Here is a 13,484-nt window from a genome sequence, read left to right as displayed (position 1 = left end):
CTTCTTTTTTATTTAAACATACTAAATGGAGTATGAGAAGCAGGTTAAGAAATCAATGAAGAAAGGAAGAGCAAAGAAGAAACCTACTGACAAGAAAATTTTAAATAGATTGATGTACTCTTACATCACCTTGCTGACAGCAGGCTTTAGGGACTGCCTCCAAATATTTCTGACGGCTGTAGTCTTACTGTTCACATTATTTCACTCATACCACTTATACTGAAATTGGGAAATTAAAAATAAGATATGAACTACTTGATTTTTGGTCAATCGTTAATAAATAAGTCAAACAACTAAAATAATATTTTCCTACCACTTTTTTTTTTTTTTTTTTTGCAGTACGCGGGCCTCTCACTGTTGTGCCCTCTCCTGTTGCGGAGCACAGGCTCCGGACGCGCATGGCTCACGGGCCCAGCCGCTCCGCGGCATGTGGGATCTTCCCAGACCGGGGCATGAACCCGTGTCCCCTGCATCGGCAGGCGGACTCTCAACCACTGCGCCACCAGGGAAGCCCTTTCCTACCACTTTTAATACTAACATTGGACTTCAAGCTAAAATCAAAAAGAATTTAATGATATTTTAAATTAAAAATTTATTCTTTTGTTCACCAAACTCTTTAGCAGCTAATTATGAACCTACTGAACTGCTGTTTTGGAAATAACTCAAAGGAGTTATTATTATTATTAAACAAAAATTGGCCACATCAGAGACAATTATGCGTTTAAATAAACTTTTGTCTTTCCAGTTATGTACACAGCAGTGCTCTTAATTGCTTGGGGGTCACTGAAATCCCATGGCATCCTCTGAGAAGCATTTCTCCTGCAGTTTATCTTGTTGGATTTCCTTTCTGCTCTCGGAAGCCAGTATCTTTTCCTTTTTAAAATCTCTTTTTAGTAACAGTGGGAATGATGCTGATGATGGTAACATGAATCCAGTCTTCAAATCAGCCCCGTTTTCCTGACTTCTGTAGGTCAATGTCAGGAGTCACTGTGTAGCCATCTACATCCCTTATTTATCTCAGAAAATGTTATCTCTGATACAAACAAAAAATTGTGGGACCTCCATGAGCTAGACCAGCTACTATCTGAGGCTGCAAAATTTTTAATTGTTACCTGACAAACAAAAGGACAAGCCAAACATGCTGACTGACAGAACTATCACACACAATCACTGTAACCTTGTTCACGAAATCAAAGTTGAAACAGAATGGATTGATAATTCTGTTACCCTATTGGAACTGCAAACAATCTTAAATTTACGTGCTGAGTTCAAGGATGAGCATTTCATTATTAAACTTCAAGAATCACATTGCTTTGTATGCATCAAATATCACAAAATAAGTAATACTGAAAAGCTAGCGTTTGCTACATTTTCATACTTTTTGTACCCCTAAAGGCCCAGGAGTTCTCCTGGCCGATTTCAGCAGGTCTGTCCCCTGTGAAGGCGGGAGACAAATGGGAAATTATGTCGTTGCTCCCAGCACCCGGGTGCATAGTTCCCCCAAAGGTTCTGGGTCACCCCAGTCACATCCTTAGAATGCCAGAGGTGGTAGGTCCAACCCTCCCCTTCTGCAACCGTTGTTAGGAGAAGGACGTCCCAGAAACCCGGTTCTGGTCCAGAGTCCGAGCTCCAGTTGCCTCTCAGCATCTGGAGGTTGCTCCTACCCGGGACGTTTTCCGGGTGTCCCAGACCGCCTGGGTCGCTAGTGCCTCCAGAAGGGCGGAGAATCTCGTCTGTTCTGTTAACTGCAGTACCCCCAGCACCTAGTTCAATTCTGAGCCAGGCAGGGGCTAACCTCTTCCGGTCACTTCGCTGCTTGTTTTCTCCTCTTAACCTCCAAGTTCAAGGCCAAGTATGGGCGGGAAGGGCTAGTGTTCAAAGCCCGAGCTAAAGTTAGAGAATTTCGGGCTTTGCTGGGAGGCCTCCCTCTGTCAGGAAAGCAGCGGGTGAGCTGCACGGTGACCTCTGGCAGATACCACGGGGCCTTCCCCCTCTAACAGAAACCCCCCGTGAGGGCGCGGAGCCTCGTGTTTGGGGTAAGTGAGCTGGAGCTTGTGGGCGGGGCTTCTTGGGCCTCACGCCCGCCGCGCGCTGCGGAGACGCGGGGCGCCCCCCGGTGGCAGCCCTGCAGCGCTGCTCGGGGCCGGCGGGGGCGGCGGCGGTGGCGGCGGCGGTGGCGGCGGCGGAAGGGGAGGTGTTGAGCCAGCCGAGCGGCGCGGCCATGGCGGAGCTGGTGCGAGAGGAGCTCTCGGCCCTGGGTGCGATTTTCTGCGGGCCCGGCGAGTGGGAAGTGCTGAGTCGCTCAGGTGACTACCCCCGCGCCAGACGGACTGGGCGCCCTCTGCTCCCCACCACCAAGGCTGGGCTCCCCGCCCCGGGCCCACACTTGGGGGCCGGGGTAGTTGAATAATGGAACGACACGCCCCGGGACTGGGCGTGTGTGGAAGCAGGCGGGAGAGTGCGGCGACCCCCAAAACGTGAACAGTATCGCGCCCCTGCTCGCTCCTCTGCAGTGAACGGAGAGCATAATGCTCAGGCTCGTGCGGCCCGTGGACCGGTTCCTGCTTCCCGCGCCGCTCCACCCACTCGTCCGTCCCACCCTCCTCTCCCGTCGCACCCGCACTCGCCCTTCCCCCTCCATCCGCCGTTACCCCCCGTCCCCACTCTGCCGTTGCACCCTCTAACTCCCCTGTCTCACTCCTCAACTCGCTGAGCGCTACGAGCCAGCCGCGCCCTCCTGGAAAGCGTCCCCCACCACGCTTTCCCTGGCCGTCCTGTACTTACCCGCCAGATCTGACCTTGAAAAGAGGTTTCTCCTGACACCCCTAGTTTAAATCCAGCTTCCCCAAATTGAACTACGTGCTTTGTAAGCACCATGCATTATGTCCTTCAGGGCACCCACCACAGTTTAACTATATGGGTATTTGGTTGTCTCAAGTTGCAGGAGGGCAGGAACCCTGTCCGTTTTGTAATCACAAAACTCCAGGAACCTACGACAGTGCCAGGCACGTGGTAGGTATGCAGTAAATGTTTGTTAAATGAATTTTTGAATTCGACCAGTGCTCAGTCAGGACTCTTAGTTTGATTGCTTTTCTTCTGCTTTTTCTAGTCGGCTGAAAGGTGGTTGCCAATTACAGGCTCTTGGGGGCGCATTAATCATTCAACTCATTTATTGAGTCCCTGGAAGCGCTGACAGGATTTCAAAGACACTGACTGCTCAGGGCCTCTAGGAGCTTACAGTCTAGAACAGTTCTTTTGGCTATATTTTCATGATAGTGGAAACTTATTCTCTGCCTGTCTATGGCTTCTATTAAGTAAAAACCAAAACTTCAGTTTATGAAAAAGTGCTGTGATGCACATAATTTTCAGTTTTCACTTAGCTTTCAAATACATTCTGTGAATTTTTTGGCATAAGATTTAAACTTCTGTTATGTTTCAGCTACTATTAAAATTGTTCTTCTGACCATAAATTGGTTGACCTTTAAGAAGGTAGTCTAAAATGTTCTGAATGTTGTGAGAAAGCCATCAAGGGTTAGGATCCATTCCTGGTATCTACGTGGTTATTCACCTACAGAGCAGGAGTTGGCTCCTTTTCATTTATTCTTTCTTGATCACCCGTGTCTATACGTTCATTGAGCACTGTTATGTTCTGGGCACTGTGAACCAATTCATGTAATGAAGCCGCTTTCTTTTCAGTGCCTAGCCTGTCTTGTAGCTTTCTGAAACAATTGTTTAAAATCCATATGAAAGGATTTACTCACTTTTAGTGTTTTCTCGTCACCTCTCTTCTGATTGGATAGCATTTGTTATTCTTCGTCATCTTACTTTGCTGTCTCTATGGCTCTCTATTGATAATTACTTCTGCTTGAGGCAGGCTGTTTGAAGAGATCATCAGTTTTCTTAAATTCCTTTATTATGGCTCAACTAGGAATATCCTGGGAAAATGAACCTATGATTTCCCATTACACCTGAAAGAGGATGGAGTGGTGGTCGTCTGGGTCATGAGTGTGGTTGAGCATATGACACTGCTGACAGGTCAGAGAAAACCCAAAAAAGTAAGCATAGAAAGAAAGAAAGAGCAATTTCTTAATATGAAGAGCACTGTGGACCCTTTATCTGCTGTTAAATTGAGCATGACTTTCAAGCCATGCCTCCTAATTAATTTAATTCAGTGTTCTGACATCAATAAGTAATTGAATTATAAAAGAATTCAGTGTAACAACTTAGGACATTTTGTTGCTGAAAGGTTCATTGGAGAATAGAACAATTCAGTGACTGAAATTGGGACGTTTGATGTTCACAACTGGGAATTAAGGGTAAGGTAAGGACTTCTTTAATAGACCTCAGTAAATATACAGTGGGCTGCTGGCTACCGCTGTCATGGTCACTGTCAGCTTGGGTTGGAGGATATAAGAACATTCTGAGCACCATCAGTCCCTTCCTGGCCTTCCCCTCAAATAAGCTGCTCCTTGTTGCCACTGGAATCAGGTTAACATTGGGTAGGATTGCACTTCTGCTACGAGATAGCCCAGGCAGGCTCAGGCTGCCAACCCTAGGGTCATCTATGAAGGTCATAAGATTGAAGAGTTTGAATAGTTGGATTCTTTTAGCTGGACTAATTTGTGCTGAGAATTTCAGGGGACTTACATACACTGTGGCCTCTTTGTGATGGTTGTAGAAAGCTCATAAGAGGCATCAGGTGTAACTGTCTCTGATGGGTGCAAGTTATATAAGCTCCTATTCCTGTCCACTAGGGAGGGCTGTGGGCAGATCAAACCAGGGGTATTCTGCTTCTTCCTGTGCAGTGCAGTCAGACAGGGTGCCAGGTTTAATGGGGTCACCTACCACAGACCTGATACTTTAAATGCATCTTACTTGATGAGGGGTATTTTTTTTTTTTTTTTTTTTTTTTTTGCGGTACGCAGGCCTCTCACTGCTGTGGCCTCTCCCGTTGTGGAGCACAGGCTCCGGACATGCAGGCTCAGCGGCCATGGCTCACGAGCTCAGCCACTCCGCGGCATGTGGGATCTTCCCGGACCGGGGCACGGACCCGTGTCCCCTGCATCGGCAGGCAGACTCTCAACCACTGCGCCACCAGGGAAGCCCGATGAGGGGTATTCTTTATTTTATAAAGAAGGTAACAGATGCTCAGGCTGGTTGAGTAACCACCAGGCTCCAGAGTATATGGACTCTTGCATTGCGTCATGCTCCTTAACAGAGATGCGGCCATTGCATCAGGAAAACAGTTCTTGGAGAGCAAGGATGACACCTGTCCAGGAAAAAGAGAGCAAGAAGAGCACCCAGAGCAGAGAAACGGGGATGACCCCACTTATGTTCAGAATAGTTCTGAAGGGGAGTGTGTGTGCATGCCTGTGTAGGTACCTATGAGGTAGATGGAATTTGGTATTGTTATAAAGCTTCATTTTCCTGATGAGGTAATTGAAGGTCACAGAGATTATATTGCCATAATTAGTGCTCATTATATGTGGAGTTGTGTTTCTGGAAATCATCTTACAGATAAAGAAGTTATAAAATGGGAGGTGTGTAAGACTCAATATCATATGATATGTTCGCACAGTAGCTTCAGAGTAGCTTTTTGTATTCTGCTAACACTAATGTTCAGATTGGATTGGGCCGTCTTGCAAAATGAATCATGACTGTCACCCACTGACCCCTCTAAATCTGCTCAGCCCTGTGTCCTGCTGATTGTCAGTACTGAGGTCGTCTCTAAAAACAAATCAGCCTTGAACTTCACGTCTAAAGGATGGGATTGCCACTTTTAGCTTCACTTATTTTTAGTTTATTTTTTTTTTCTGTAACCACGTTTAACATGTATAAAATTCCAGCTGTAACATAAAAAGAAGCACTGGTGGATGTATACTTGTGGGGAGCCACCTGGGAGTGAGAGGAAAAAAATCCTGTGCAGTGAGGTAAGAGAGGGTGTTGGGGGCTTTTTAGTGGTTTTCTGAACAAAGTCTTAACCCTGAGGACATATAAAACTGCAAAAATGGAAAAAAAAAGCAAGTATAGGGAAATTCAGTTGTATATGGTATATAAATGATTTCTTAATGGGCTCTAAATGAATCTTGAAGAACTCATCCTCTTAAATTTTGTTTACATTTCCCACTATCTTCTGTTATTGGACAGCATTATTGATTTTTTATTGTGTGTGATTATGAAGTAGAGTGAAGTCTTAAAAATAATAGTATGGAATTTGGGGTTCAGTTCAGTTTCTCTCGTTTGAATTTCTGTTGTTTGGAGTGTGGTTAGGAGCATAATTTCCTTCATGTACTTGTAAGGAAGAATAAGGTTTGAAACTAACCTATTTTAGTTATGAAATTGATATACTTATTTTAAGGTACAATGACTTATTAAAAAAAACCAAAAAAACCCAAACTAGGGAATATGTATGCAAGCTTCAACCAGAGGCAAAACTTACATCTTTTGGTAGGATCTTTAGAATAGATGAAAATAGTCTTGGAACTCATGAAAATTTTAGATTTGTAGGGCACGCATAAATTTTCTAGGGCATAGATGTTTATTGAGAATGATGAGTTTGTGAGTTAAACTTAATGACTAGAGTTTTTTGGCGCCAGGGAAGGCCAGAGATTAGCATTAGATGTAGAACACCATTATTTTTCTGTTAATCACTCTTGTTTCTAAGCTGTTAATAAACTTAAAGTAGATAGGGACAACCTTGTTTTCTTTTTTTAATGGAAAAAAAACCCCCAAAATCAGACTGACAGTACATGTGATTACATGAAAAATTCTGAGGCAAAAAAGAGCCAGTTTAATTGCATGTACAAACCAAGGCAGATGAGAAATGGAAGGGTAATATACATACTTCTAGAGTTTTAGGGAGAAAATGAGTTTTTAAAAGAATATGTAATTTTATTCCTGCATTAAGTATCAGCAGAATGGGGTATGTTGTTGGGATTTTCATTTTCTTACAGAGATAGCGTCATTTTGTGTAATTTCACCTTGCAGCTCCTGTGTGTGTGTGTGTGTCTGTGTGTGTGTGTGTAGCTACGGAGGGAGTCAAAGAGAAGACCAAGTAGGAAGGTTGTTAATCCTTTCCAATTCTTGATAAAATTAAAGGAATTTTCCTTCTAAGCTTATAACTAATAATTTCACGGTTTTCTAAGGCGGAAGTCAGGATTTTCTCCTATTGCTTTTCTCTTTGCTGACTAGGGCCAGAAAATCACTAAGAGAGAAGAATGAAAGTTGGTAAGGATGTGAAGAGCCAGCTCAGTAGGCTTTCAAGACCTTCTCCCTGGACTGCCTGTTTCTGTCAGTTAGGTCACTGCCCTGGGGAGGAATAGGTGGCTGTTTAGATGGCAGAGATTGGAGAACACTCTAGGTTTCAGGGTTTTTACCAGAAAGGGAGACTTGCTTGCGGGGAAAACCTTGCTTTGTGAGCACAGATACTGTGTTAGTTTCTTGTGGCTGCTGTGACAAATAACCACGAATGTGGTGTCTTAGAACAACACATATTTATTCTCTTACAGTTCTGGAGGTCAGAAGTCTGAAATCATTTTCACGGGGCTGTAGTCAAGTTGTCAGCAGGGAGGCACCCTTTGTTCAGAAAACATTAAAAAATGCTATTCCCATGGAGAGTTATCTCCATGGAAATAAAAAAAAATATAAAATACAGGTTTATAGAAATTATATGTATGTATGTTTACAAGTAAAGACATTTTTAGGTGTAGAAGAGAAGTTGAGGAAGATCACTTTGGCTCTGTCCACTTTTTCATGTTATGAAACTGGATTGACTTAAGAGGACAGGATCTGTGTCTTACCTGTTGTTTTCTCTCAGACTAGAACAGTGCCTTGGGCCTAGTAGGTACTCAGTGAATGTTTGTTGAATGATGAATGAAGAGCTTTAAAAGTTATACCTCCCCCTTGAGAGGGAAAGTGGACCCTCTAGATGATTTCTGGAGGGTTTATTTAGCCTAGTGGTCACATGTCTGTAGGTCTATTTATAATGCCCATTTTATCTAGTGAAATGCAGTGATCTAACTGACATCTAGGGAGCCTACTTTAATAATAAAATATTTTTTACAAAGGATAAGTAACAGGATAGAAGAAAGAAGGGTTTTGAGAAACTGGCGATGGATTTTAGAGGAATATACTAAGTTGTTTGGAAAATCTTCCTTTATGCAGCATATATTTTACTTATGTAATACAAATTTAAGTTATATCACTTTAATATGATCTTTTTTTAAAATAAACTTATTTATTTTATTTATTTATTTTTGGCTGCGTTGGATCTTCGTTGCTGCGCGCGGGCTTTCTCTAGTTGCGGCGAGCGGGGGCTACTCTTCGTTGCGGTGCACGGGTTTCTCATTGCGGTGGCTTCTCGTTGCAGAGCACAGGCTCTAGGCACGCGGGCTTCAGTAGTTGTGGCACACGGGCTCAGTAGTTGTGGCTTGCGAGCTCTAGAGCGCAGGCTCAGTAGTTGTGGCGCACGGGCTTAGTTGTTCCACGGCATGTGGGACCTTCCCGGACCAGGGCTCGAACCCGTGTCCCCTGCATTGGCAGGTGGATTCTTAACCCCTGCGCCACCAGGGAAGCCCTAATATGATCTTTATAATGGTTACTGCCTGGGTTTCGGGGTGGCGTCCTAAAACGGCAGTGCTTTGCAGCTGATACTGAAGATTCTATTAAAGAAAAACCTGGTGTAATGGATGTGTTTGGTCCTATATGAATCCATGTCTGTAACAACAGCTTCTGTATAAATGGAATTGGATGGCTAGAGAGCCATTTTAATGTTCTGTTAGGTTCTTTAAAATGGGAATGCACTCAGGTTTCCATTGTTGAGGGTGTTGAGCAGCGATCCATGTATGAAAATTAGAACAATCTGACTGCCTGTCTTGTGAAGGAGAATGAAACAAGGGCTGTGGAGAAAGAAGTAGGGTAGATGGAGGCAAGTTAGCTTCAAAGAGCCTCGTCAGCACCCAGTTCGGTTCTACTCTGCTCTTCTGATCTGTGTGCTTCTGCCCCCTGCAGAATGAATCAGCCTGACGTTTTATCAACTTTTGAAAAGTGGGGTGAAGTGGTGTGGAACACATCAGAGGGGTGAAGTGGAGCAAATCTGAAAGAGAGCAGAGTGTTTCATCTCGTATCCTGTGTGCGCTTTCCCCTTTCCCCCTCCTCCTTATGGAGCCAGAAACAGCTGAACTGATGTCTGCCCAATTTTAGTTCCTCCCGCTGCCTTCATGTTACACTGATACGAATATATTTGAAGTGAAAAAGAGCGGGTCCAGGCAGTTACTGTGTATGCACAGTCATGGTTTTCTCTGTACCCCTGCAACCACACGGGATCCAGTATTTAGTTTGATTCAGACTCACTGCAACATGACTTTCACCAGATTTAGTGTATAACTTTTAAACTAATCACTGATTTTATAAATACACAATACTGTCTCTTTGAATGTTCATATGAGTTTATTAGGAATTTCTGAATTATCAACTAAGTCTGGGGAGGAAAAAAATCATATGATGAGAAACCTTTCTGGTAACCTTAATAAAAATGGGATAATGGCAATTATAAATGCCAGTGAAATCCTGGGTGCTGGTGAGCATGATTCTATGAATATATATGTATGGCTGAAAGTAATCTGTAAATCATGGCTTTCTTAGTGTGATGTATCTCTTCATAAAATAACTTAGTTTTCACATGAAAAATAAATTGACACTTGAAACAAGAATTTTAACTTGTTAGTGTTCCATTCAAATTGAATTAGGTACAGCTAATCATTATTTTTGGATGCTTTCCAGAGACAGATGGGACTGTGTTCAGAATTCTCACAAGAGCCGAAGGATTTATGGATGCGGATATACCCTTACGATTGGTGTTCCATTTACCGGTTAATTACCCGTCGTGTCTGCCTGGTATTGTGGTTAACTCCGAACACCTGACCAGGGCTGAGTGTGAGATTGTGAAGGAGAAGTTACTGGAGCAAGCAGAGACCCTTTTCTCGGAACCTATGGTTCATGAGCTAGTTCTCTGGATTCAGCAGAATCTCAGGCACATCCTCAAGCGGCCAGAAGCTGGAGGTGGCAGTGAAAAGTGCACTTCTGCAGCAAGCACGACTGTGGATGATGGATTGTGGATGACTCTTTTGCATTTAGATCATATGAGAGCAAAGACCAAATATGTCAAAAGTGTGGAGAAGTGGGCTTCCGATTTAAGGCTGACAGGAAGACTGATGTTCATGGGTAAAGTAATACTGATTTTACTGCAGGGAGACAGAAACAACATCAAGGTGCCAAAAAGTTTTAATGTTGAATATGAATTTGGCTATTTTCTGCTAAAATGGTGTGTCTATAAGTGTGTTTGATAACAATGGGACAGATTAATCATTAAGATGTTTCTGCTTTCACTCTTACCATGTTAATGGATCTTTTTAAAGACTGTCTTTAACTTCTAATTACAACTACAGACTTGAAAAGCTTGAAGAATAAGTAGATTATGTTTTAAAAATCATGCCACTTAATGAAAGTGATAGGTTATTAAAAAAATCTCTGTGGTACATGAGTGTTTGTTTCTGTAATCAGCTTTGAGCCTAAATTTTATAAATTTGCACTAAAAGTTTGTGCGTATTTATAGTTCTTTCCTTAGTTAGGCACACAGCAAGGTGTATACTTGTGGGTAGCCTGCAAAAACTTTAACATTTTGGAAGTTAAAGATATGTTCTGACGCTTGAACTTGGTGTCTGTTATACCTGAAAAGAGGAGCTGTTCCCTCCTAACCAGGATTTAGTGTGAGTGGAAGTAGAATCATTAGGGCTGTCAGCTTGTCACCCCCTCCCGAACTTTTGCTTTCCACCTGACTTGTCTCAGCAGCTGCTTTCAAAATCGTCGTCGTCTTCAGAGTGTTCAAGTTCTCATTGTAAACTCATCTAACCTGCTTTATGTGGGACCAGACAAAGAAGGCTGCTTATTATATTTTAAATCTTAAAGGAGCTGCAAGTCACTTAATAGGTTTTATGCTTTCAAGTGGGTTGGGTCAAGAATAATTACAATGGAATTTATTTGAAACAGATTTATCTTGCATAACCTATCATCTTAAAGATTTGTAGGATAACTACCTAGCTTTTTGTGATGGGCTCTTATCCCAAAACTTGTTGGTTAATAACTTCAGTTGACCCAGAGTAGTGCTGGGTTATAGCGTATAGGTACAATAGATTTTCAGATTTAATAAAGATACTGGGTTGGGGTCTGACCAAGGAACTACATATATTTTTAAAAATTTATTTAATTAATTTATTTTTGGCTGCATTGGGTCTTTGTTGCTGTGTGTGGGCTTTCTCTAGTTGCGGTGAGCGGGGGCTGCTCTTTGTTATGGTGTGTGGGCTTCTCATTGCTATGGCTTCTCTTGTTGCGGACCGCGGGCTCTAGGCGCGCGGGCTCAGTAGTTGTGGCACACGGGCTTAGTTGCTCCTTGGCATGCGGGATCTTCCCGGACCAGGGCTCGAACCTGTGTCCCCTGCATTGGCAGGCAGATTCTTAACCACTGCGCCACCAGGGAAGCCCCGGAACCACAAATTTTAAGGTGTTTTACAGTATATCTATAAAGTTTGATCCTTTTGGATAAAATGCTGGCTGACAAAATGAATACAAATTAATTTCTTTGCTCATATATCCCCAAAAGGCTCAGATTTTTCTTTAAGCCAGCTCGGGCATATTAGGCTAAGTGTAGCTGTCTTGCAGATGTTGTTTCTCAGATTGGATCCATCAGTTAATTAATTTATTTAATCATATGGCTTGACCTCTGGTAATGTAGAGTACTTTTTAAGGAGTTCTTTCTTTTTTATTAGCTGTCCCTAAAATGTCATTTAATGTAAATATCCCTTAAATTTTTATAAGACTGTATATCAGGATTGAGAACTACAGGTACATATTTATAGATGCCATCAATTTGGAATGTTCGGTACTGTGTGCCTGTTAACTTCATTCCAACCTTGAGGAAGTGATAATAATGACAGTAGCTGGTACTATATTAAGCACTATTGTGCCAAGCACTCGTCTGAGTGCTTTATATGTATGAACTCATTTAATTATCACAACTTCCCCATAAGGTAGATGTTATGAGTACCATTTTATGGAATAGGTTACTGAGGCACAGAAGATCTAGATAACTAACCCCAGAATCAGATCTAGTTTAGATTTAAGCCTACGTAGTTCGATTAGACCCTTCTTTACTCCAGCATTCACCAGAATGTTATGCTTCAAAGTATGTGAAAACACTGTAACTCTCTTACTGCGTGATTCAGAAAGTGAGTACTCTGTAAGCGTGGAAATAAGCCTATAGGTTTATGGCTCCTTTCAAACTAGGACTTTGAGATTCAGAGAAAGATATGTATTTAACGTACTGATTTATCATTTAGGAGTACCTGATTCTTCAGAAAACCTGCAAAGTAGATGTGGACTCAAGTGGAAAGAAATGCAAAGAGAAAATGATTAGTGTACTGTTTGAAACAAAAGTACAGACAGAACACAAAAGGTATAATTTAGTACTATTGCAGATGGAAAAGCAACTGAATCGATAATTATACTCTGACAAATTTAGGCATATTCATGAGTTTCTCTTGTATAATGCAGGTTTCTGGCATTTGAAGTCAAAGAGTATTCATCGTTGGATGAGTTACAAAAGGAATTTGAAACTGCAGGACTTAAGAAGCTTTTCTCCGAATTTGTACTTAGGCTGGTAAAATGAAGTGGAAGACAGGTATCTTTTAGTGAAACAACAGCGTTTTTTGTTTTGTTTTGTTTTTGTTTTTTCGTTGGATTTTGAGAGTGGCTGATTGAAATACTCATAAGGGAACAATTTTAGAGTTTTCTCTGAAGCAAAATGACAGACACCATCATAACTTCAGGACAAAAGCCAATTCTGTTTATGGAATATTAAACAGTAAAAATATCCATGTATTCTAATTTTGCCAGTATAGGCTGGGTTCAATAGATGGAATGTTATTTGAGAGATAAATACAAAAAGATGATGGTGAATGAGCCCTTGTGTTTCTACAGAGGATTTGTTTGGAACTGTGCAATTTTCTGGCTAATTTTCTTGTAATTAAATGAATTTTTAAAAAGAGATTTGTTTTCATGTTTACTTCCTTCATGTTTACATTTTTAGCATTTGATAATGATTTTTCCCCCATTCAGATTATTCTGTCTTATGTTTTAAGTTGAATGTTAAGAAAATTATAACACTGATTTCATTGTGGAATTGGATAAATGGTTAGTTTAAATACAAACTAAAGAAGTTCTACAGAACTTGATTTACAATTGCTTTCTTTGGGGTCCCAGAATTGCATGATACTTACTAGTGATAGGACTGGAGAGTCAAATTAAAATAAAATCCTTCAATTTAAATTAAAACTTACAAGGGAAGAAGTGTTTTACACAAAATGAACTTGGCTTACCAGAGAGAGGAAATCATATGGAGATACTATTTTTTATTTCTGATGAAATTTGTT

The 13,484-nt window shown here is 41.8% G+C and overlaps 1 protein-coding gene across 4 annotated transcripts; it reads left to right on the top strand.

The window, feature by feature from the left end:
- Positions 1-2,196: 2,196 nt before the first annotated feature.
- RWDD3 (RWD domain containing 3) lies at positions 2,197-13,276 on the top strand. Of its 4 annotated transcripts, none has more exons than XM_029230855.1 (4): positions 2,197-2,306; positions 9,781-10,268; positions 12,393-12,508; positions 12,607-13,276. In XM_029230855.1, the coding sequence occupies exons 1-4, from the start codon at positions 2,222-2,224 to the stop codon at positions 12,719-12,721; spliced, it is 804 nt and encodes a 267-aa protein (XP_029086688.1). In that variant the 5' UTR covers positions 2,197-2,221; the 3' UTR covers positions 12,722-13,276. The 4 variants fall into 4 exon arrangements, with proteins under 4 accessions (XP_029086688.1, XP_029086692.1, XP_029086690.1 ...); XM_029230859.1 differs by having other exon boundaries at positions 9,781-10,221; positions 12,607-13,097; XM_029230857.1 differs by lacking the exon at positions 2,197-2,306 and adding an exon at positions 2,392-3,012 and having other exon boundaries at positions 12,607-13,097.
- Positions 13,277-13,484: the final 208 nt, after the last annotated feature.

The sequence above is a fragment of the Monodon monoceros genome, unplaced genomic scaffold, assembly GCF_005190385.1.
Source record: "Monodon monoceros isolate NGI ecotype Baffin Bay Population unplaced genomic scaffold, NGI_Narwhal_1 Super_Scaffold_18, whole genome shotgun sequence".
NCBI classification, from domain to species: Eukaryota; Metazoa; Chordata; class Mammalia; order Artiodactyla; family Monodontidae; genus Monodon; species Monodon monoceros.
The sequence above is the reverse complement of the archived record's forward strand: the minus strand, read 5'-3'. Positions and strand labels throughout refer to the sequence as shown.

Coding starts and splice junctions, on each gene's coding strand:
- RWDD3 (XM_029230855.1), top strand. CDS start 2,222: ATGGCGGAGCTGGTGCGAGAGGAGCTCTCGGCCCTGGGTGCGATTTTC. Junction 10,269..12,392: donor GAGACAGAAACAACATCAAG/GTGCCAAAAAGT, acceptor TTTATCATTTAG/GAGTACCTGATTCTTCAGAA. Junction 12,509..12,606: donor GTACAGACAGAACACAAAAG/GTATAATTTAGT, acceptor TGTATAATGCAG/GTTTCTGGCATTTGAAGTCA.